This window comes from Manduca sexta, chromosome 28 (genome assembly GCF_014839805.1).
Source record: "Manduca sexta isolate Smith_Timp_Sample1 chromosome 28, JHU_Msex_v1.0, whole genome shotgun sequence".
NCBI classification, from domain to species: Eukaryota; Metazoa; Arthropoda; class Insecta; order Lepidoptera; family Sphingidae; genus Manduca; species Manduca sexta.
Window position 1 is genome coordinate 9,210,665 of NC_051142.1, and position 25,507 is coordinate 9,236,171.

The 25,507-nt window shown below is 37.8% G+C and overlaps 1 protein-coding gene and 1 non-coding gene across 2 annotated transcripts in view; both read left to right on the forward strand.

Moving 5' to 3' along the window:
- Window positions 1–683: 683 nt before the first annotated feature.
- On the forward strand, window positions 684–756 carry Trnaa-agc. Its single transcript has one exon. It is a non-coding gene; the product is annotated as a tRNA-Ala (tRNA).
- Window positions 757–9,409: 8,653 nt separating this feature from the next.
- Window positions 9,410–25,507, forward strand: part of LOC115451422 (zinc finger protein 395) — a 53,990-nt gene continuing 37,892 nt past the window's right edge. Inside the window, exons 1-2 of the mRNA XM_030179732.2 lie at window positions 9,410–10,173; window positions 24,026–24,192. Of these exons, the coding sequence (XP_030035592.2) occupies window positions 9,799–10,173; window positions 24,026–24,192 (542 nt within the window). The 5' untranslated portion in view covers window positions 9,410–9,798. The remainder of the gene's footprint in view (window positions 10,174–24,025; window positions 24,193–25,507) is intronic.

Below are 25,507 nucleotides of genomic sequence, written 5' to 3' on the forward strand. Positions count from 1 at the left end.
CCGTTTACCTGACATATATTAAAAATATACTTACAAATTGAAAAAGTTTCAATTTTTATCCACTCTGTGGCTCTTGCATCGGTTTTTTGCTGCCACCTATGCGGCCGTGCTAAACTCCAAAGCGGAATATCAAAAATAACAAAATCTTGATTTTTATGTTGTCGGATAGTTTAAAGAAATACCCATCTAATGAAATTACCGGTATCTTATTTAGAACTTGTTAAAAAAACCTTAAAAGAGTTTCTCTATCTCAGTTTTACATACAAAACTAGAAAACTATATTTACAAAACTTCGATTATCCCGAAATAAGGTTTCCCTGACATACCGCTTTTGTGCTTAGCATGGCAGTATAGTCCGTGCACGTTCCCCATAAGGAGGGCAGGGTATTGTTTATATCGACAGTAATATTATTATATTAGTGACTGACAAAAACCACGTGTTATAACGGGTTTCTGTAATAGTACCAATACAAGCCATCCCGTCGATGCGCACTGTAGACACAACTAGCCACAAAACTACGATATATAACACAGCTGCAGTTATCATAATGAACGAATAAGTAATCAATTCGTTTTATGTAATAGTATGCTCAATAAAATTTGCGTATTGTATACGTAAATGCATTGTTTATTGACGACATAGCTTTAAAAATACTATCTTTAATTTCACCCATTTAGTTACTGGGGGCGTAGCTCAGATGGTAGAGCGCTCGCTTAGCATGCGAGAGGTACCGGGATCGATACCCGGCGCCTCCAAATGTTTTTAAATTTACTATTTTTACTTATTTCTTTTATCAATCAACAATAATTATTATAATAGCATGGTAATAGATAAAACGAGTGCAAAATGTAAAACGGAAACTGATTAATCATTTTATCCGATATTTTCATAATGCATTTCCTTATCCTACACATTTATTTAAAAGTTATACAGTTCTACACCATCTATAATTTCTGTAGAATTCAAACATGTTATGACGCAATAAAATCACACACACATTACGTCATAGCTGCAGAGAAGAATGTTAATAATTACAGTTGAATTAGTTACCCACGTCAGTTGCTTGTCTTGGCAAAACATAAGTTGTCGCTATGACGATTTTGATTTCAGCCAATTTTTTTTAAACATCGTCAATACTTGATTCGCGTCATACTGTATTTAAAATTTACTGATAACTTTAAGTCATAGAAAAACATCGCCTAGAAAACTTGTATATGTGATATCGCACGACGTTCTCGCGATCATTTAAAGATTTATTGGTGAGTTTGTACGTAACCTTCCAAAAAATATAACAGCGAATCCAAGATGTAAACATAACGCGCCTGCAAGGGGTGCACGCTTGACAAATTGAACGAAGGCAATCTTGAGATAAACAGTTCGTGTTGAAAGTATAGTGAGCCCTCACGTCCTTTAGTTTGCTCTACCTACGTAATGTTGTTCCCCAAATGGCGTCCGACTTTGTCGATAGCATGGCCATCAGTAATATGGTTATTGATACTGGTGGCAAACTGACACAAAAAACAGAACAACACACTGAAAAAACACTACTTTTAAATTTCTCTACTTAAAATTGTGATAAAAATGTTAAGATGCCCTTATTATTATGATAAATTTATCTATCATAAGTTAAGTATATTTAAAACATAGCAATCATTGACTACATAACATTTTGATACATTAGGCATTGAAAATAATTATCAAGGAATTGGATACGCGTTTTATCTTTGCGGCAAAATACCAAATTGCGGTCTCAATGTTGAACACACGAAACATGTAAGTACTTGGGGCTTGGGCATTTCCTGTTTTATCAACTGGCGGTTTCCGAAGATACCGTGCGCTAACAGTTATGCTATTTCTATCAAGGCTATTTGTATTTATAATTGCCATTGCCGTTATTATTAAGACACGGATTCATTGTGGTGACACGCACAGCGTTCATTTTGAAATATATTATTCGTTGAATACAGAATTTATATATAAAACGAGATTAAGCGGCTAAAGTATTATTATCTGTTACAAAAGCAAGGAGGACTTGTCACACACCAATTGGTCCTAAATTGAAAATTATCACGAATTACGCTGAATAGCCGCTTATTTACGCATAATGTAGTCTTCTAGCGGGCCATGATTGATGATCACTTATACAGGGCAACTATTTAACCAATATTAATTTTCTGTGTTTATGCGAGCCCTAATTTTTTACTTAATGAGGTTATTATAGTAATGATTTCACTTATAATTATAATCGCATTAATGCTAATAAGCATATTCACGTTGTCGGTCTAATTATCTGTTTCATTGTATTGAGTTCACCTATAAAATACCATTTAATGTGAAGATACCATAAGAGTATTGTACTTACTACTTAAATCTTGGTTTGAAACACTGACCGCGACATGGAATAATTAATAACCAGATATTTTATTTAGTCGTAATAATGGTTTCTTAAGTTTACGCGAATGTTAGACATTTAAATTAAACTATTTTACGAATTTTATCGCGGTTTTAATATTATGCTTTTCTCCCGACGTTTGGAATACTTTGCAGCCTTCATGGTCACGGGGGGGGGGCTGAGGTGTTGTTCATCCGCAAAGTCAGAGTTACAATATCTACCTACATTTTATAAATATACAACTTTTTAATATTTTTTTAGCTGTTGGTGGTCCGATCTACGCAGAATGAGCTCACAGTGTCTTGAAGTCTGGCAGCCGGTCTTTTGGGTTCCGATTTAATTAAATGTAGAACTGGATCCCAAGTAAAATATTAAAATCGCAATAAAATTCGTAAAATAGATTAATTTAAATAATCGTAATAATTTAGGTAATTATAAAAACTTAAAAGATTAAAGAAACCATTATTTTAAAAGAACACTACTTAAAATATAGGTTCCTCATAAGGATTTCTTACAACGAAAGGATATATTTGAATGGTTTACGTCCCATTATAGCCTGTGGTTTATAGCTTTAACAACACATAACAAAGAAACTTTCTTACACTTGTTCAAACGTTCGCGGTAGAAAAAGTAAATTCTATTGAACTATTGTTATTATTACTTGCGATACCGCCGCCCTTTGTTACCTGACAAGAGACCGCTTGTGCCGAGCCTGTTCTTTGACGTTTTTTGTAAACATTCCCGCTCTGGGCTCAGCTGATCGCCACAACAGCCGGTGGAAGATCCAGAACGCTTATTGGCCCGAGTGGTTGCCTGTTTACATTCATAAAACTTATAACATTCACACAAAATATACAAAGGTTTTTTTTAATTATAAGCAATATTAATGCTTATTTCATGTTTGCTTTACTTATAAAAAATATCTACCCGGTGAACATAATTCTATAAACGCTTGCAATAAAATCCTTTCTCTCCCACTGACTAGTAAATCCTTCAGTACATCGGGCAGATGTTGCTATCCACTGAACTTTATCAAACGAATCCTCTCAGTTAAATTCAGATTGCGGAATGCACACATAATGTAAACACATGTAATATAGTATATTTTCTTTTGTAGTTATGATTTTACGATTTTTCCAACTTGAGTTTAATGGCAGGGACTTCATTTCATGAAATTGGTTGTTTTAGATTTCATGTGGACTACAGATTCCTTTTATAAATCAAGAACCACAGCTTATCTCCATAGTGCAGGTAAAGTGCATATAATAGGATTAAAAGCAATTCTTATCACATGAGCGACAGCAATAGCCAATGAAAAATGAAAGATCGTCTCTTTGAGACTCTACCTACTCCTTCGAAGATACAAGCGTGTCTATGTGCTTGTAGAAGAGAAAAGAAATAGATGATTCGATGTTCCGTTAGCGAATGATATATACTACGGATAATGAGTCTATAAACCCATCTACAATAGTGCGAGACTTTAACTTGCGAGCGAGACTTGAGTCGCGTCAAGGCGAGTTGATGGAGCGACGCAAGGGCTTAGGAAAATGGCTTTCTGTGTATGCTGTATTAGATACTTATACGCCAAAACTACTAACGATGTCAGAGAAGACGCATCCATCCAATATACAAGTAATTCGGCACTGTTCCTTTTATCCGACTAATATTACAAAACTAAATGGTTTTTTAACATGATTCGATGTTTGCAAGCACAACACGCATAAACATTCGAATGAATTCTGGCTTATTTAATGCAAAGTAGTGAATAATTACCTAATCTAGGCGTACCCAACATTTTGCAATGAACGTGTCATATAATGACGCAGTTTTGAAGTGCCAGCATATTGTATGAGTATTCCTGTTTACTAATAACTGAGTATTATGAGTCAACATCCTATGGCACGAAACTACTTAACAAATGGTGTTTGTGTGTACGTGTCTATCGATCTAATGTAAAAATTAGATGTTTGATCGTGCATCCTTTTTCGATATGCATTTCGTTTTATTTTGATTTTAAACTTTTTAATTTAATTATGTATCAGCCGCTAAAAACATTTATTAATCTTTAAAATTCGACATTGTTGATTCCATTATCTCCGTTCCCTTCAAATCGTGTTTTTGGTAATTTAAAATAAATTATCCCACTTAATAGTTCCACCTAAAGTACAAGTTTCCAAAAATAATGAACATTCAATGCAAGAATCATTGAACGCCATTTATATCATTGCTTAAATAATAACCTCATTTATGTAAAGAGAGTAAGAAGTGTCGAATAAAATATCGGTAGAAGTGTCGATAACTAAGGTACCTACCGCCTCTGTGTGCCTTCGGTATTTTAGCTCCTTTATTTTTGGGGAGGGGATATACATTTTTAAGAAAGCGCAAATAGGTGCGAACCCATTTTCATATCGAATACAAATCCGAATCTTAACAATTCCCCAAAAGACGAATATAAACTCTGATTTCTGAGTAACCTCCTTTATTATTTTAGTCGTTTTTAAACGTTATATCTAAATCGAAACCATGTCACGAAATCAATGTCTTAACGTGGCCTTAGTATTTACGGCTTATTACATCTCAATGTATGTAGTATAATATATTAGATTCATATTGAGAACACAAAAATTTCAATGCCATGTAAAACACAACTAGATTTTCAAATAATACTGTAACCAGAAGTAATTTTCTATTAAAATAAAAACGTAACGTGTTACGACACCCATATCCCTTTACAATTTAGAAGCATGAACGAAAAATTGTTTTAAATAGGTAAAATTGTTCATGTTATAAAAATAGTGTCACGTAGAGTGCGTTCGGCTAATTTCGGACGGTTTTTGGTGTGTTGCGAGGAGTCTCGAAAATGTTTTTTTTCTCATAAAATATTTAAGCGATACCAATATTTTATATATGAAACTGGTTATTATTAGTACTACTTTATGTGATAATTTAATCATCTTCCAATTCTCTCTGAGTAAGCTTAAAAATAGATAATAATATCTGTATAAAAATTTAAAACCCTTAGAAAAGATCGGACCTTCGCGGGGTAAGTTCGGACTCCGTTCTAATAACGCTTCTAATGCTAGTATGATAAGATCCAAAAAATCAAACAGAAGTCTCAAAAATGTTAAGAAGAGCGAAATCCACATTTTTTTGTTTCAATGCACATAGCGCACCCGTTCTTGGTCGTAGCATCAACTGTGGTATATAGGGTGGGGCAAAAAGAGACAGCGTAGCCGCCTACATAGCTTAAACTTAAAAAATTACCATAGATTCGTGGTATTTTTTCGTTAAACGATCTTACCCCGTATCCGATCTTACCCGAACGCACCTTACTTAGTATATTATTATGTACAATCCAAACATAATATTATTAAAACATAAAATATATAGGCACGTAGAGACTACCCAGTAAAACAACCCAATTATGCGATATATTAGAAGTCACAATTTTAGAACGAAGTTCCTTATCGCGACTTGCGGTAGGTGAAGTAAAGAAAGTATGCAAAATACATGTTTGGAAAGTATAATAATATGATCTATGCAGATTTAGTTTTAATTACAAAATGCGTGAGTAATTTCGTTCCTAACGGGGGTCCTTTGACCGTAACGGTTTTTTAATTTCTTTAGTGACCACTAAGTAAGTATATAGAGACAATAAGGTACGTACTGAATATAACAGTTTTAAAGGAATTAAATAATTATACCAATTTATTTATACAATTCCTTTTGGTAATGCGCTTATATTTGAATATTGGCGATTTTCGAGAAAGTGTCGCATATAACCATGGACCAGATATTTTTCCTGTAACAGAATTTAACTATTGTTTTAACTTGAACTACGACTTCTGTCAAACATTGTAGATCTCAATTGTGGAGTCAATTATAATATTAAGTTAATTTCTTCAATTATTTTTAGATGAATACCTAAAGTACATTTGAGTTGAAAATGTTGATAAAACTAAATTATTGCGTCATTGAATCAATATTAAGCGTTGAAACTTGGTCTGAACGTGATATTATTGCGTTTCACGTGGAAAACGTGACTTATTCCCGCACGTGCTTTCTTTCGACTATGCCAACAAATTACGAAACAATAATTAAATAGCTATCTCTTATCACAACATTACAATATTATCCTAATATGTTATATTATTAAAAGTGTATGATATTTAAAAAATATAATATTATGTAAGTACATACATTAAGTAATATTATTTATAGTGTATTTTCTGTGTACAATTTTCATCACAATACGTAAACAGTACAATAAAAAACAGATAATGATTTCTTATCGGTCACTTTACAGTTTTTTCTGATGTAACTATACATATGCTTACTAGGAATTAATAATTTAAAATTATTAGTTTCATTATATATATTGTTAGTTTTACTTACCTATTACTTAAAAGAAATTAATTTGGAAAAATATTGCGAACTTTCCTCCAAGGCTTGTATATAATGAGGTATTTTTAAGAATAATTACCAGTGGCGAAGGGTCCATATAACTCGATGCTTGCCGGGTTTCGTAACTTATATTAAATCTATTGATCATTAGAACAATTTGCAGACCGCATTCATGCATATTCGTAGTAACTATATGTAGTCACCGTTTCCCTTTCAAAAAATGTCACCCTACGGCACAGAAAAGTGCCGTCTGCCCATCTATTATGGGAGGGGAGCGGGCAAGAATCATAAACATTGAAGTATTCTAAATTCGATGTTACCATGTGCATAGCTTGTGTCCAATAGCAGTAGCTACTACTACTTGTGCTTTATTTTTAACATAACTCGGAAACTATTAGTCTAGCAAAAAAAAATTATTAGATTTTTTTTGTAGAAAATTTAATTCGCTATAAAATTGATCATAAGCTTTTTTTTCATATCTCTCATAGTTTGTGAGTTATTGACAATTAATCGAAAAAAATGTGTAATTTTTGATATAAATCGAAAACTATTGATCTAATTCAAAAATTGCGTGAGAGTTTTTTTTATAGGAAATACAATTTTCTATAAAATTGCTCATGACTATTTTATTCGCATCTCTAACAATTTATGAGTTATCAACGATTAATCATTGATTAAAAAGATCATAGAATCAATTTTTGTCATGATGAATACTGATCTACTTATCAGGAAGTTCTTGGCACGACTTTGCAGATTGATATAATTTCCTTACACAATTGTGCTGAATATGAACCTCAATCATAAGCGATATTTTTATTTTAACTACTTTTTTTATAGTAAGCAATATATGAAAAAATGGTAAAAAAAACATGACTTATTTTAATAGTCCTCTGAAAAATGCAAATTATTTTTTTTTTCAAATTGAGGTTTATATAGAAGACCCACATATAAAAGAAAGTAATTTTTCTGTGCCATTAATTTCGGATAAAAATTATGGCTTCCATTGTGTACACCAACTGCTAAGTCGGATGACAACCTACGATGTGTATCAGCTGATATCTCCGCTACTTTCTAAGTTATATTTTTGTAAAATATGAAAAAGACTCATGAATATATGTATAAAATAACCTAATAGTTTCCATAAATAATACTCATTTTTTATACCTTAAAAAAATAATGAAAATCGGCATGAAAACATCCTTTTACACGTATTTACCCCCTTAACTCAATTCATAGAAGTATGCAATTTTTTCATCAATGTTTTTTTATGACATTATTACGTAAAAATATCGTCCGTAAACCGACTTTCCAGACAACCATTTTTTAAATTCAAATTAACGCCTACAATAGGCGTTTTAGCGGGGTCTGGGGGCCCCTTGTAACCTCGGGGCCCTGGGCTGCAGCCCAAGCAGCCCTTAGGTAGATCCGGCCCTGTCTAAGTAGGTATCTATTTATTATTGATATTTCTGAACCAGTTTATTTCCGATTTTACATTCTTTGTACATCAGACATACACATTAATTATAATATTGTACCTATACATTTAGATTAGGTCAGCCCTTTCGAAAACTGTCCGAAACATTCATCAAAATCCGACTGAAGCCACGTAATTATGCATTCATGGCTTTATAATGAGTTTCACATAGAACAAGTAAATCATCAGTTTAATTGATATGTCCATTATTTCTATTGAAAGAGATTTTTATACAACGGAATGATGACACAATCACGTCGATCGCTTCATGTAAGTACCTAGTACTTCTGCACCTCAACTTTAGAATTCTGCTATTTACTATGTTTCGCCCTAACACTTTTAATCTTATTATGACTTAATATACACGAATACAGTGTCGGGTTAAATATAGTAAACAATATGACGGAAAACTAACAATGCACGAACATGTTTACATTTACTATTAAAGTAAACAGTGGCCATAAACTTGATAAATATACAATCACGGTGTTGATAATGGCTAAAATAATTATCACCTCGTATAAGAGTCGTAATGATTAGTTCTGTCACATGCACGATCTATGAAATCAAAACCAAAAACATTTTTGTACTATAACATCTATTATTAAAGGGTACAATGCTGATACTATCCAACTTTACTATACATATTTAAACTGATAAAACTTATTTTGCGTCTATATGCCTAATTGGGCCATTAAGAACGTTACATAAGTAGATGCATCTGGTTGACATTTGATCGACCCCGAATCCGAATAGAAACTGTGTCACGTATGAAGCAGCAAACGGACACTGATGGCAGCGTCCGTAGCAGTCGGAGAGGTGCGTTGTGCAATCCCGTTAGCGCTCGCCGCTCCACGTGCGAACCGGCCGGCGCGCCTCAATGTCGCCCGTGGGCGGCCGCCCTCGCCCGCCGCCCGCCGCCGCCCGCCGCCCGCCGCCGCCTCGTGCCGCCCGCCCGCTCAAAATAGCGAGTGTCACCGAAACAAGCTCGGGCTCCGAGGGCGCCCGATATTGCGTCCTTGCCGAACGCGCGGCCCTACCTCGCTGCATCCCACTCGCGCGAACAGCTGAGTATCAAAACAAAGAAGCGAGACAGCCGGTGCGCGGTCCCGCTCGCCGGCCGGCCGGTGTCGCCGGCGAACGCCGCATCGCACGCACGCACCGCAGTTCTCGTTCGAACCGCGCTCATTGAGGTCGTTCGCTGTGAATTCACTTGCGAAGTTTAGCCCCGCGAAAGGATTTTTCTTTGTCCCGATCGTCGAGGACCTGCCCTCGTATTATGTTTCCGCGCGAGAGCCGCGACCAGCCCCGGCCTGTTGAGGAGCCGGACCGCGCCCCGCGTGCTGAACAACATCGACTTGTTTTAAATTTCCCCAAATTCTGTGACGGTTATCCCGCGAAACGCGTGCGCCGGGCGATTTGAAATTTTTCCAGTGAACTTGTGTGAAATTAAAAGAAAGCGGACCGTCCGATATCGCGGGCCCCGCCAGTGCAGCATTAGATTCGTGCGCCAGAACTGAGAACACCATGTCAACCGGCAAACGGCTGGCGAAGCGTTCCATCATCGGGACCCGCGTAGCGGCCCTCGGTGACGAAGGACTATACTATTCGGGCATGATTCAGGCAGTGAAGACGCCGGCGCCTTTCCCGGAGAACAACAATTGTATCAACTTGACGCCTAATACGCGTTACACGGTGCGCTTTGACGGTGGAAAGCTCACCCGCGAGTACCGTGACGCGGAGCTCATCGGGCCCGGCTTTCGCGGCATGGCGGGCGTGCGCCTACGGCCAGGCCAAAGAGTCTTCCTCACGTACAACGGGCGCGAGGTACGCGCCGACGTGCTGCATCACGACCATGACACCGACGAGCTGCGCGTCCAGGTGCACGCGCCCGCCGCTGAGGTTTGTCTTGCACTTGCATTATAATTATTTTAAATACTTTATATTCGGTTTCTATGAGTCAAATAACCAACCATCATACTCCTTATTTTGTGCACATAACGTATCACCGGTAATTTCCTCTAGTAAAAGATATCAACGTTTATTAAGTAGAGACAACACTGGCTCTCAATGTAATATATTTTACAAGCGCTGGCTGTCGAAGACAATGCACAGATACAAGGAACTAATCGCAAAATTTGCACAGAATGAATACTTTTGTATAATGTAGATCGAGTGCATTAGGGACAAAAGGTTGTGCGTACGGCGATGAACGCGGGCAGAAGGCGGGAGAGGTGCGTGCACTGAGCTATTGACCCCGACTCCACGTGCAGCACCGATCAGCCACTATGTGACGCATCCGCTGCATATTTCACCGCCGCATTATTGCACCCCAAGTTATGCCACTCGTCTCTCCATAGCTGGGATTCTTTTATATCTGATCCTTAACATAATATGCCAGTTAGTGTGGCGTAGATTATTATTTTATCTCTGTCAGCTTTTTGTAATGTTTTATTATATTATTTTAACGACAGGAATGTCCTATTTTATTCAAATGGTTTTATATTATAATCAGAAGGATCTGACTGAACTAAAACCTCCCCACAAAATTAATCAGTCCAATTACTTAGCCTTCATTATGGGCATGCCTTTGTTATTGACAAATAACTGTATGTTGAAATGCTAAAGCAAATACGCACTTTAAGTAAAATGAAGGACAACGATGTCGTTATCAGTGGGCGTCACATTGGACTGAGATACGAACAATTCATAAAACAATGTCGTTATTATCGGGAGTCGAGGCATTAAAATGTGCATTGAAATCCGTGGTTCAATTCGTAGATTAGATTAAGCACAGCCAGTAATTATAGAAGATAAACAATATGTGACACGTGTTGCAGCTGCACGCCGCATGCAAACAGTAGCGGGCAGCGGCTACCGTGCGCGCTGAGCACAGCATAGTGTAGAGTCGATACTGCGCATGAATTCATTCTCGCCAGTCGCGCCATCAAGATTCACAGCAGATAATGCGCAGCACGTCTTTGGCGTGGCTTAGAACACGCGTGTTCTCGATTCTACAAATCCGGCCGCACCGTTAAACTGCGTACGAATACGCTTGACTAAACACGCATCCAAATATAAGCATCACTGGCGAGTGGCGGCTCTCGGTTGAATATTAGAAGTTATAGTGGAGTTTTCCTTAAGCAATGCGCGCGCGCCGTATTGGCCGAGTGCTGAGTGCCGGTAAAATGGCCGGGTGCCGGCCGACGCCGCGTGCCGGCCGGCTTCGACGCGTCGCAACTCGGCCGTCATGCGTCATCAAAACACATCATCGCTCATCGGTGCGGCGCACTGCGCGCTTTATCGCTGAGCATAATTATTGTAATATCGGGACGTTCCTAAAATTATTTATCGGATAATCACTCACTTGACCCTTCATGAACTTGATATTTACAGACTATATTTTATCGAGATGTTTGTTTTATTCGACGTTTATGTTTAAATAGGATTACGAGTATACCGACTATATAATTTACCGACATGAGACGGATCTCATCATAAAAACACTTTTTTAATCTGTTAATAAAAAATGTTAATATGACAAGCTTTTTAATGAGATGAAAAACAATGAGGAAGACAAGTGCGCGCGCGCAGACCTTGCCCCGCCGTGCGCAAGTGATGACGTAGTACGAAGCGCTCTACCGCCACTTGCCGTAGTCGCGTTGACATGCGCTAGATTTCCAACTTTAACAGCTTTAATATGTATATGTTAAGCATTAAGAATTTAAAGTCTGAAATAAATACTACACACAGTTATAATATATGGCAGAGCCGCACACTAGATGCTTTAACTTTTTTAGATGTAAAGACTAGCGTGACGAGAGATTCTTGGTTTATTGCTTTGAATGATGAGACTAGCTTGCGCCTCGCCTGATGGTAAACGATACGATTGAACATAAACAGTAAAAACACCATCCAACACCTTGAATTATAAAGTATTGTTTGAGAGTGGCGCTACTGTCTCATATATTAAACCTTTGTCCAGTAGCTGTTTTTATGCTGCCTCTCCTTATACATACCAATACAACATTTTTTTTATTAGTAGTATGTGTTGTTTCATGCAAAAAAAATATTTTTGTTTGGAACAATATTTTCCACAATAACAAATATTTACAACAACAGTCAATGCGCAGTTGTTTACCGGCATTTTGTTTGCACCACTTATAAATACCTACAATCCACATCAAACATTTTGCGTCACCGACGTATGCTAGATAGCGACGACAAGCCGACACACTGGCTCAAAACAAGTTCAAGGAAAATAGTAGCATAGAGTAATCTCCCCTTGCATCAGTTTTAAAAACGAAATTTGAAGTAATACGTACGTAAATCCCCTGCCGCAAAATGAACGTTTCACTGAGCCTGTTGAGGTAAGTGTGCGTTTTAGTGGGAAGTTGTTATCAATGCGGTGACGTGCGGCATTCCCCGGCCACCTACCGCTCGTCCGTACGCCAACCGCGTCATACGTTATTTACCCACAGCATTTTGTTCTGTAAATCCGTTTTACGCTACATAGAATCGACTCAATCAAACCAAGCGGACTGACTCACGGCGCACGCGTTCGTAAAGAACCATTATCTATATTTTTGCCGGCAACGTCATCGGGGGAATTACGTAATGCGCAAGTTAAATCCACTAGTGCAGCGTAGACTTAACATAAGGCTAATCATTCGCATGCTAATTACAAATGTATATAACTGTTGTAATAAACATACTTGGAATTTATCAACAAAATAGCTTTTTTTCAATATCCATACACGCGTCGAAGTGCTTGACGCCATAACATATGTTAAATATATACGTATGTGAGGCTACAACAATAAAATGTCAGCCAATAAGATATAAAAATAAAGAGTGTTCGGCCGAGAAATAAGGTCACCGGCAGGCCCGGAACCGCGTAACGGTATACGTTACAAAATCGCGTCAAGAATTATTTTCACGTGCGCCGGCGCCGATCGTCCGCCGTACCGTTAGCCTGTGCGATGGCGGCCCAGCGTCGGATAACCTTACAACAGACTCGTTCCGATTTAAGTGGAACATTTCGCTAACGCCGCCAGCAACGCGTCTTCACCACCGGCCCAACATTACGCGTACTACCTGGTACCTTGCATCGCGAAACAATAAGCATATTAAGTTTATTTTTGTTGAGCGAGGTCAAGAAATTTTATAATATACATCTCTTCCTCAGGATAATACTGCACAGACACCATCCCGTGCGATTTCCCTCCTATTGGTAAGCACCAAGCAAAGCACGTATCCTAATAGGGCGTGACAGAACGTTACGATTCGATACATGCGCGTCGATAGCAAACGTCTGGTACCGTCGCGATGCTTCGTACTTCGTGCCGAGTTGAGCGTGAAAGTACTCCACGCACCTGTGTGTTCTACGCTCGCCGCCTACTGCTCCAACAACAGTTACTAATGCTATTTTGTATTCAACTCATACACATAATGTCTTATTGAAGCAGCTGAAAATAATACTTTTAATAAACAACAATAATGTTGACGAGCGTTCTGGATAGATATTTATGTATAAGTATTGGATCGTTGCGCAGCGCTGCGTATGAGCAGAGATCGCGTTTACAATAACAAAGCTGTTTATTAAAACAGCTGATAATTGCCAAAACGAATCACAAGCACTGACGCTCTACATTCAACCTGTTGTTTCTCGCAAGAAACTTGCCCAATATGAAACATACACACAAATAAATACATAATCATATTCAACAGCATAAATTCATGAAAACACGTAAGGTAGCTTATTGACATTGTAATAAATACCGAAACATCAACCGCCGCATTGCTGGCGAAAGTAGTTATAATACAAAAGCAAATTAAGAGTGCATTTTTAAGATTTTACAGTCCAGTTATTTTTTCTTTTATCATTCTAACAAAGACACTTGCGCTTATGGCAGTTACCGTTGCGTGGAACGGTCGCGTGTATGACGCAAATTTCACTTAAGTATTGTATTATGTTTAATTTTCCTAATGCAACTAAACTGAAATCATTCATAAAGGTAAATGATAGTATGTAATAACAAGCGCTTGATTAATTTATAGCATGCATCTACAAGTAGAGAACATCGAAAAAATTAATAGATTCTTGGAAATAACGCCATAAAATCCACATTTCTTACAGTTGCTGTTAAAACCGTTATTATGATTTATTAGTTCGTTTTGTTGGAATCGTTTACTGTAATTTTTTATTATTCAATAATTTATGAACTAAGTATTTTATAAGAAATAGACAACAATGCAACCTAAATAATTTATTATTGCTCTATTAAAAATAAGAACAATCTGCCGCATTCCTTAATACAAGATTATCTGTACAAAAATTTCAGGAGTAAATTTCAAAATCAACAACCTTGGTTGAGCTATGAGAATGAATGTATTAAGATAAGAACATTAGAAAAATTTATTTGAAATACGCAACGGGCACTTATACAAAACGTTCTACTTAATTCTATAAAAGGAGAACAAAGTCTGTAATAATTGTATTTTCCTCAATATATTTCTCATAAAACGAATGATTCACTGACTACAATACACCATCGATGAAACCGTCTGTAATCTCTTTTAGCGGGAAATATGTACATATATGTCGTACACAGAAAAATACAATACAAGTTACTTTCATATATACTTTTCCGTCCTGACATAGTTTCTATTCAAATCAAGTTTAAAAATATAAGGAAATGTTGATTTTTTTTCTTCATTGAGATTATCATCAACTAATGCAGGAAAGCGACTACGGCAAACAACTACGATACCTTAAAAATAAAGTTATGTTACATATATTGTCGAACTATACTTTTTATTATTCATTTTATATAGTGCCAGTTGTGTCCTTGTTTTTGCATATCGTTTCGGTACAAAAATAATAATGGATACATAAAAAAATATGAATTTATTGGAATAGATTATTAACTTAATACAATAAGAAATTTAAGTGTATTTATTTTAGTTCTATAGAGGTAATATTAACGCCGTCTTAATCCATCTCACAGAAAATCATAATTATCCAATTCTAACTTTAACTGTATGGTTGATTTGTTTTACGAGTTTGCACGAAATGCATGCTTCAATGGGATTGAACGTCTAATTATAATGGGCCTGTACTGATATCAAAATATGTTTTTATGTTCCTTCCACGAACCGTGTAAATCGGAATTCCCCGACATCTTTTATAAATTCCCCGTGTCTACACTGTAATTAGGCCACGTACGAACTGACGTTACAAGTATTTTCTCATAATAACTGTTACCAATAACTGCTTGAAAAAATGAAGTCAAGTTTCGTTTGTTATAAAGAAAGCTTGCTTTTGTGATACATTTTTTTAACTAAAAAACAATGAGTTTATATTTAATCACAGTACTATTTCTATTATATTACGTGATGTACTATCTGCTCGAGGAGAATAACGGTTTACTGAAACAACATTACTTGGACTACAAAGCCCGCAGTTCCCTTGGTTAGTGATAAAATAGTCCGACTAATGTATTCGACCCAAATTCGGCGCTAGAACTGAGATGATTGACCATTTAATGTGGTCTGAAAACCGTTTCAAATTTAAAAACCGTTGTTTCTGACACTTTTTTATTTATCCCTGGCATCGTAACATATTTTAATAAATAATGACGAAAAAACAAAAATAATTACGTTCTAATATAAATATAAAAATGAATTTTTGTTGCGCCTTTTAAATTTGTATTTTTATTGGTAACAATAAACTGAAGTTCTTCATAATTTACTTTTGTTAATCTCTGAACTTTGACTCACATTATTATGTTTAGTACCTACACATGTACTTGGAAATTGTTCTCCTACTCCTGCATCGACTACAAGGTCGACCCTTTGTGAGTGACCTCATTGCATTCGCCTTGGAATAGTTACATGATTAATGTGTTGCTTTTTATCTAAACAGCTGACTCAAAGAGACGTGAATCTTAATAGTTCTAGTTTCAATCGGGACCTATGTATTTTTCATTCAAAATTATTTTGCTAAACTATAAATGCCTACAAACCCATCAATAAAGAAGACACGTAAAGTCTTTGTTCAAATTATGGCATCATCACTGTTTAGGTTTAAACCGCTAGGGTTTCTGCGTGAGACGAGGCGCTGCTCAATAAGGCGAAATAACTAGTTTTCCGTATAGAGTTAACAGTAACACACGGTGACCGTTACTATGTGGGCGAGTGTCACAAGTCAACTCTGCAAACATATTTCTCGTTCTATTCCGCTTACTTATTGATTTTTATGCGTTTAGTCACCGAGAATGTAAAGGTCAATTTCAATTACAAATAATGTTTACGAAATCGTGCAATATGAAAAGTTCATTTCAATTTGTATTTTAAAAATGTATCATGAAATATAACTTCGCATAAAGATTAGACTTATTGAGCTAAATAGAACGTTGGTTGTATTAGTCATATTGTTGACACTTCCCTGAAGTGACCTGAATTAACTCTGACCATATTCGGCGGGGGGGGGGGGGACGCGGCGGTGCGGGTGGAGGGGCGTAGAGCAGTGGTGCACGCGATGTAATGTCTTGGTAGTTTTCACACAAAGAGCAAGTTTAATTGCAAGCGTGGCGTGCGCGGGGAGCGTCGAGCGGCAAGCGACCCACTCCGGCACGGTGACCCACTAACCCAGAATCGCTGATATTGAACCGACGACGACGCACAAGCACGTATTCGAAACCCGACCTCCACTTGCGTTTTCCTTTTATTTTTAGTATTGCACCTAACGATTGTTTTAAATAATTTTAGAACACCATTGTTTAAATACGTTGCATAGCTCGACTTCGTAATAGACCATTAAAACCTCGGACAACAATTTTATGTATTACAATTTCATCATAATAAATATGTAAATCGTACAACACGGCCGATTATACTGTTCGATATTATACACGCACTAACATACACGACTATTTAATGTATAGTAATATTATACAGGGGAAGTTAATAATAGGAACTGGGCATTTTACTTATTATAGGAAGACAAAAGTCAATGGCAAAGGATAGGTAGTTGGGCAAAGTAAATAACGGCTGTTTTGTCAGTGCGTGCAATGCGTGGGTTTGCGTCTGTGTGAGCGGAACGGGATCCCGTGCACGCGGTGGAGTAGCACTCGGGGCGCGGTAGCCGGTAGGACAGATTTTGTTTTTGGGTCAGGTTGGGTCACGACGCCTGCGTGCTAACGGTCCGCCCTCCTGTACAGATTTAGCGCTATTTTGATATCTAAGAATAGAGAGGCGACCACGGTTGCAGGCATCTCAAGGTGAACGCTCAGGTTTCTAAGCGTCGCACGTAAACGATGCGATTATGGCATCACGACGGGCGTCGGCGATAGGCGGTTTCGGTAGTCGCGTTGGTGCGCGCCGCAGCGCAGTGCTGTGTCGAAACACCGACAACGCGTCCTTGTGCAGATTTCACGTTCAATTACGTAATCGCATGTGATTTTATTTACGTGTAGCGCGAATATTACGCGGCCGCTCGCCGCCTACATACGACTCGCGCTCATGCCAACGGGCGGTGGTGGAGCGTAGTATTCTACCCGTGACGTCACCGCCGCGTCGCGCCTACGCCAAATAGCGCTCTCGCCAACGCACGATGACGTAGTATCGACAATAATAGCTCTGCTGCACGTGACGTCATCTCTTTCGAATTAAACTTTATCTAACTTCTCTAGATAAAAATTCGTAACTACTTCGGCTTCTTCTTGCATCACACTGCCAATACTACGCAATATTAATTTCCTGACGACACGATGTCACGCGCTGACCTACTTGTTCTATTGAATTGGTCGTTTATAGAATTTCTTTGTCCCCGTATAAAATTGCCATTTCTATAATAGACGTCAATGAATACCTATGTGTATAGTCCGCTACTCACACACTTAATTCTGAGTACACTGAATGAAACGAATATATAATGTCAACAATTACTATTTTGCTTTTAAACCTTGACTGAGCAATGAGCAAATATATAAGATTGCATGTCGCCAGGTCGTTTCGTAAAGCCGCAACACTAAGAGTATCATCCGTACTTCTGATTGTGATATAAATATAAGTAGCCTCCGTTGACCGTACTAGATCCAGAAATAGAGCACAGTGAGGTTACCCGGGCTACGAATACAGGGCGCCTAGATGGTAGGATCGCGACCCGCCGGCCGCCGCCCGCGCCGGCCCTCGCACTAGCCAACTAGGCCGCCTAGTTCGTCCTGTGCAATCGATGAGCCCGACCTACTTTATATTGCTAACGGCGCTTTACCAATATTTTCATGCACGGGTTATTCTTGCAACTGCGATTGTTGTTTGTCCGAACGACTTTTAATTATAAAATGAAATAAGTGGTAAAATATGTATGTATATCAAGTGACCGAAATGTTTCAAGTTCTCTCTGTTTTACGAGTTTCAATTAAGCGGCGATTAACGACACAGTGAATTGGTATACAAAAGATTAAAAGTAATGAAATAATACCTTGTACATAAGCTGGTTGCATTTTGAGGAGAGAAATGTAGGTCAGAGATTTTTGGGGCAAGGTTGTCTGTTGCAGCGGCGTGTGTGCGGGCGCGGAGGGGGCGCGGCGAGCGCTCGCGTGGCCCGCTTCCACCGCATCCGCTTTGCAACCCGTACTGTTTGTATTCACTAATCATACAAGGCCACCGTGCCAATCGATTGATCAGCCTAACCGTATACATCCGATTGGTATCGCTAATTTTAAAATAACTATCAGTATAGATCTCATCGGCAAACGTGACTTGAAGATTAACTATAATTTAGGCGCTGCACTTCGCAACTGAGAAACATAGGGTATTATAATGTTCTACATTCAAATTATAATCAAGATGCTGATTAAAGAGACGGCCAAAAATTTATGTTTACAAATATTTTAGGTAATCATGAATGAAGATCTAATAAATAGGATATTTTTAATTTACTCTACAAATACATATATATGCATTTAGATTCAGGTTCAAGAACACATAGTAATAGCTTCTTCTAGCTACTAGCATCGAGATTAGTTAAATTGGAATACTACGAACGTAAACAATCTAAATGCGGGTGATAAAGTTTTAAAGTTTAAAAAAGGATTAAAATATTATTATAGTATAAGGCTTATACTATTAAATCAAAAGCATGATTTTAAAAGATCAGCTATTTTCTTGCTGAACACAACACCAGTAGCAAAGATGTGGCTGTGTCGCTAGTCGGTAGTCGCTACTCTACTATTAGAGCTATTGACCTATTTATTGGTGCACGATCGCCCGCGGACAGCCGAATTGCTTATGCATGCGTGTCTACGTGACTCCAACTGCAGCTTCACTGAATATCTAACAAAGGAATAATCGACATTCATGTGTCACGATGTCTTTCGACCCGGTCCGCGATGTCTTGTCCCCACTACACACCATTTAATAAATTCTCTGTTAGATTCTAATAAAACAATACACATCTTAAATATAATTAAATTGTAATAAAATTAAATACTTTTATTTCGTATTACTCAATTCAAACGCTGTCACATAGTATTAATGTCGACATATGTTGGTAAAGATATTTTATCGGTCGTCGTAGCCGCGGTACCATTGTTTTCTTGACAACGAGGTAATGAATTCTAAGTGCATTGTCCCGCCAGTGAATGTCCCGTCCTGTCTATAATGCTCCTGTAATGCGATGTAATGAAACATGACTCCGGCGTTAAACAAAAATATGTGACGCGTAAACAATTTTATGAGTTTTGAATGTGACATTGTCATAATCAGGTAATACTAGTGCATCGAGTGTTATCGGGCAGCACGTCAGTCGGTGCGGCTTGGCTTGCCTGAGCCATTGACTTACGAGTCAATGCCACTTGCAGCCACACATTACGAGGTGCGTGTGCGCTTTCGCTCAAATGAAACTAAACGCAATCGCACCGACATCTTCTCTAATCATATCCGTAATGATGAATCTTCACATTATATTTCTCACTAATTATACTAACAAACGTTATATAACAATAATAATATATTATAACAAAATATGAAAAAATAAATGATTGCAAAAGAAGTATGATTATTTTTATTATTTTCGTTAAAAAAGAGACAAAACGGTATTTCGAAAGAATCAAGGAGTTATTACGAGAATAGATGATCTGTTTTGTGCAGCAATATAGATGGTTATTAGAGCGAGTAGAATTTATCGTAATTTATCGATCAAAACACCAGACTGTGTATAGCGTATTTTATGTACCCTTAATAATACTATCTTAATGCTCCAGTTTATATTTGAATTCTGAAGTAAATTGGTAATAAAACCACATGATAATTTTACTGTGTACCTACTTACATTATTAAGCTTTACAAAATATCTGCTGTCGTGTGGCCCGTTTAAATCTATTGAATAAAAAAAGATTTTTTTTTTATAAATAAGCTAAAACATACGAATTTATTGGTTTAGTTCAACAATTATAATCGAATACTCAGTCGAAACAGGCACTAACCTATAGATTAGTACCCATGAAGGGAGAGAAAATGTTTCGTGTTGGCATGGAAAATGATTACACTTACATTCTAAAATCATCGATTTAAAATGTAAATGTCCTTGGTTTTAACCAAGGTAAAACATCATTTACATCAAATTACTAGGATTCTTTGATATGACTAGGAAAAAACATTTTAACATTCATATTCGTATCTGAAAACAAAGCTGAAATCAAATTGTTGCGACTCTTTGTTTACGTGAAAATTCACACGTTTATTATTATGACGTTGACATTGTATGTTCGTTGTAACGACCGCAAAACATTGTTAATGACCGTGAACCTCAATCCCTCATTATCCATCATTTTTAATACAAATCGTATCCAGTAAATTTATAGTAATAACTATAAATTTACTATAACTTTTAATTTCTGTGGTAATGCAGACTAATAAGTCTGCATTACCACAGAAATTAAAAGAAGTAATTATGCATCATTAGCGACGTCATTTTTACAATTTAATATCCTCAGTTCACAATTAAATCTTTTGTTCTTTTTTTAACTCGCTTAATGTAAGCTAGATCTAAGAAACATAGCTTCACTATCAGTTGATGTATAAACTGATCAGTGTATCTATTTCAATATCTTTCTGTTGGTCGGCTTTATCAGAATATACCAAAGCCACTCGGTGACTTTCACTGGCATTTCAAAGCGACTGTTTCGCCATCGAATAAAGCAATTGTGCAAGAGTTGTCACTTTTTACATAACGTGTTGGCGAGTGCGAGGCGAGAAACGATAGAAGCGGCTAACGGAACCGCCCGCGCCGGTCACCACTACGCTAGCCTCTCATCCGATCGCACCGACTTTCATAAACCTTCCGACCGCATTCGGCACTAATATGTAGTATATTATTAAAATCAAACTACTTTCAGAGTTTATCACGATTTTTATATTTTAATATTCTCCCGACGTTTCGAAGACTTTGCAGCCGTCGTGGTCACAGGGGGACTGACATGTTGGTCATCCGCAAAGTCAAAGTTACAATATATAACTCACAATGTCTTGAAGTCATTGTGAGCTTGTTCTACATAGATCGTACCACCAACAGCTAAAAATTTAAAAAGTTGTATAATTGTAAAATGTAGGTTAAAAGGTGTTATTCCGAATATGTTCAAGCCTAAATTCCGAACATGCCTCAAGAAAATGTGCAAAAATAAATTGGTATAATTTAACATGCTTTTAGAGTCAAAAGAAACAAAATAAAAATGAAGCTTTCTTCGCAATACGTTCGTTAGAGCAACTTTCGTTGTTCCACTGCGAGTGAGGGGCCGTAACGTCAATACACGTCTCCTAGCTCATGGTACGTCTACACTTGCACGAAATCACGTAAAAGTGAAAGTATGATGCGATCAGTGACTCGGCGCTTAATGCGCCTTTCCACATGGCACATGGTGGGTAGCGTCGCGAAATATTGTGATTTGAGAGCCACTAATGTGCGACTATAGCACGTAACCGACGGCCTTAAAACCAAAGTAGCTCAAGACCCAAGCAGAAATTACAATAACTTACTTATAAGGATTCAGTTCTGCTACTTTGTGCAACTTGTTATTCAAAGCATTTCCACTGATTGTTTTGCGTTTCTAAATACTAGTTTCATGTATGATTCCTCGTGTCATTCAGGCATTTTTTTTTCTCAAATATTAAATAAGTAGACCGGAATATCTACAATTCTATGATGTTTATAGATAATATTATATCTGATAATTACATTTACTAAAACCACCTAGTACAGGTTTCAGTAAAAGTACAATTACGAGCAAGTTAATGCGTATGCGATATAGCTATATACGCACAATTATCAATTTGCAAAAATCTTAGAAAATCAGGTTTGTTGCAAATTGACTAATCACGCATCAGGTGAAACGTGGCGGTGAGATGCGGGACGGGACGCAGAGGCCGCGGCGCTGCGGTGTGGCGTCACAACGGAGGCTACACGCGCAACCATCTACTTGCAAATATTCGTCACCTTAAACTAGCGCTAAATAACACAAGGTTACCGGTACACACAGCGCATAAACATAACGTTGTACACGCTCATGACGAACGTAACATGTCAATCACGCGACGGCCGACGCGTATGTAGCGTTCAGTCCACGCAGAAGGAAGTGGCCAACGAAAACACTACCAATGTCAACCAGTCGCAGCTCGTCGTACATAATTGACCGAGAGTGACCGCGATTCGAGCAACTTTACCACCGTGTCGTAGCACGCATACGTCATGAAGTACCACTAGATGGAAGCGACACGTACCCGAAACCTAACGTGGCTGTACCACTCACCTAAACTTTTACTGTAAGGTTAACACTTGGTGTAACTAAATTGCAAATTATATCGTTACTTCCTCTTATTAAATCTCAAACTAATAAAAATTGCCCATTGCAGGACACGGATCTTAAATATTTAAATTTGGTTGGTAATATAAGGTGGAGATTAACTCTACCTACTTACGAAGCCAAGTAATAAATTATTATCGTGATGTGTTGTGGTTATGCTGATTACCGCTGTTATATATGTGATAAACTCGACCAGCTAGGCAACAAGCGCGAACATTATGAAAATAACACGCCGCGCCGTACACGAGAACCCGTTTGCCTCTACACAGGTTTAGCGGTGTGCGTTTCCTGCTCTGAACCGTGCACGTTAGCAATATTAACAATTTATACTTTACGTGTTTGAACAAGTATCTATCTGATCCGCTATATTATTATCAAGGTTTTGAAACTTGCATTTTTTAAATATTCAAATGAAAACCTTGCTTACATGTGTGTATAAAATTAATGCGATGTTATAAAGGTCTCGGGACCGTGACACGGAATGCATCTCGCTCCATTTCCACCCGGTCATGACGTCACGTCCACCCAACCACGGACCGTGCGAAGGTCGCGACTATATTGATCTCCAAGCATTAAACTGAGTATGTGTTTTTGCTTTGTTCAACGATAGCTACATATGAATCGATTACACCAACTATGTTTGATAGAATACAAACATATATTGTACTTATTAAAAATATAATAATAAAGTTTAACCTTACAAGATTAAAGCAACAAATGCAATATAAACTTCATCTCTGAACACGGGTGTACTGATTTAGTTGATCATGTTTAACATTAACATGTTTTGCTTGTTTACCTATAAATGAATTATGATACCAAGATGTAAATATGTATTAATACTACATTTATCAAATTATTTATTCACTGATAAATTATTTTGTACACAGGTGCCAATAGAGCTGAAGAAGAAGTTAGATGAAATTCGTCTACTAGAATCGAGAAAATCAGCAAGGTTGGCAGACGTGGACACAGACTTCGCCCGGCTCGCAGACATGGCCGGCGACCGGCGTCGTGCTTCCGCCACTATTGAGGTGCCGGCGCATCACATGCACGGGTGAGCTCTATTACATTATTTATAAAATTAAGGACAACACATAACCACATAACTAGAATATAAAAAATGTAAATTCCTTCGTAAATAACGTATAACAGGTTCGTACGGTCGTATCAAATTCTTAAAGTGCTGTCGATATTATTTATATAATATATATTAAATTCAATGTCATTCAGCCAATGATCAACTAATCAGGAACAACATAATCACGATTCAATAGATCAAACTCATGAATCTGGAGAGCAGGGTGGTTAATTAACAAATATCAACGTTACTTCGCCTTGAGCTAGTGGCTCACCTCGCCACGAGCTCCGAGGAAGGCCGCAGCATTTCTAATGCCCGCTCGCCGCCTTGCAAAATCTCCTTTATCTATATTTCGCGAACCAGTTTGCCATAAGTACAATAAGTAGGTCATCAATTACAATTCTGCAAGACGACTTGTAACGTTACTCAACGAAATCTTGTTCAGTAATTTCAAAGAAAGAGTTTAACTGTTATTCCTAACTCCATTATATCCGGTATAATAGTAAACGTAATGTCTGAAGTATTCAGAACCGAGGAGCGTTCTTGGAGATCAATCCCGCTTCTAGAAGTATAGAATATATAGCGGTGTGTCACCTTATGGGTGTAATCGCACATGAGCGTGCACTGTGCATCGACTAAGCGGGCGAGCGCGAACAAACGTTGCGAAACGCGCACCGAGCATATTAGAAACTGGATGGAAGTGTTAGCGCAGAGTACGGGCGTGTCCTTGTCACACTTGCCTACATTCTGCGGCCGGAGTCCGCCTCCCGCACACCGAGCCCCTCGCCGCGCCTCTAACAGGGACAGACAATGCAACATTGTGAGAACGATTAAAAAAATTCCACCAGGTTACGTAATTTATACAACTTCGCGTATTATTTTATAAATCATTCACGGTGTTAAGGAAACTTCTTGGCTGATTAGCTCTTGGGTCACCTTAAATAAAATAGTATCGTGCTTTTATTGGGAAACTAAAAAGATTATAATTTACAATAGAGCTGTGCAAACCAACGCGTTACTTTCTTAAACACTAGTGGTAATGTAAGAAACCGTTTACAATGTGGTGCAGTTAGCAATGTAACCGGAACAAACGGCATCAAATGGCTGAGTCGCGGCTTGCGAGCGACGTGACGCGAGTCGACACTGCCGTTTCACTTTTCATCATGACCGCGGTGAGAGGCGAGGCCTCCGCTCACGGTCCAAATTTCACAATAAGCGACGAAATGAACATTCAAAGGAGTTATCAGCTTTCAGGTCACCGTAAACTCAATATTTTTTATACCCACCGGTT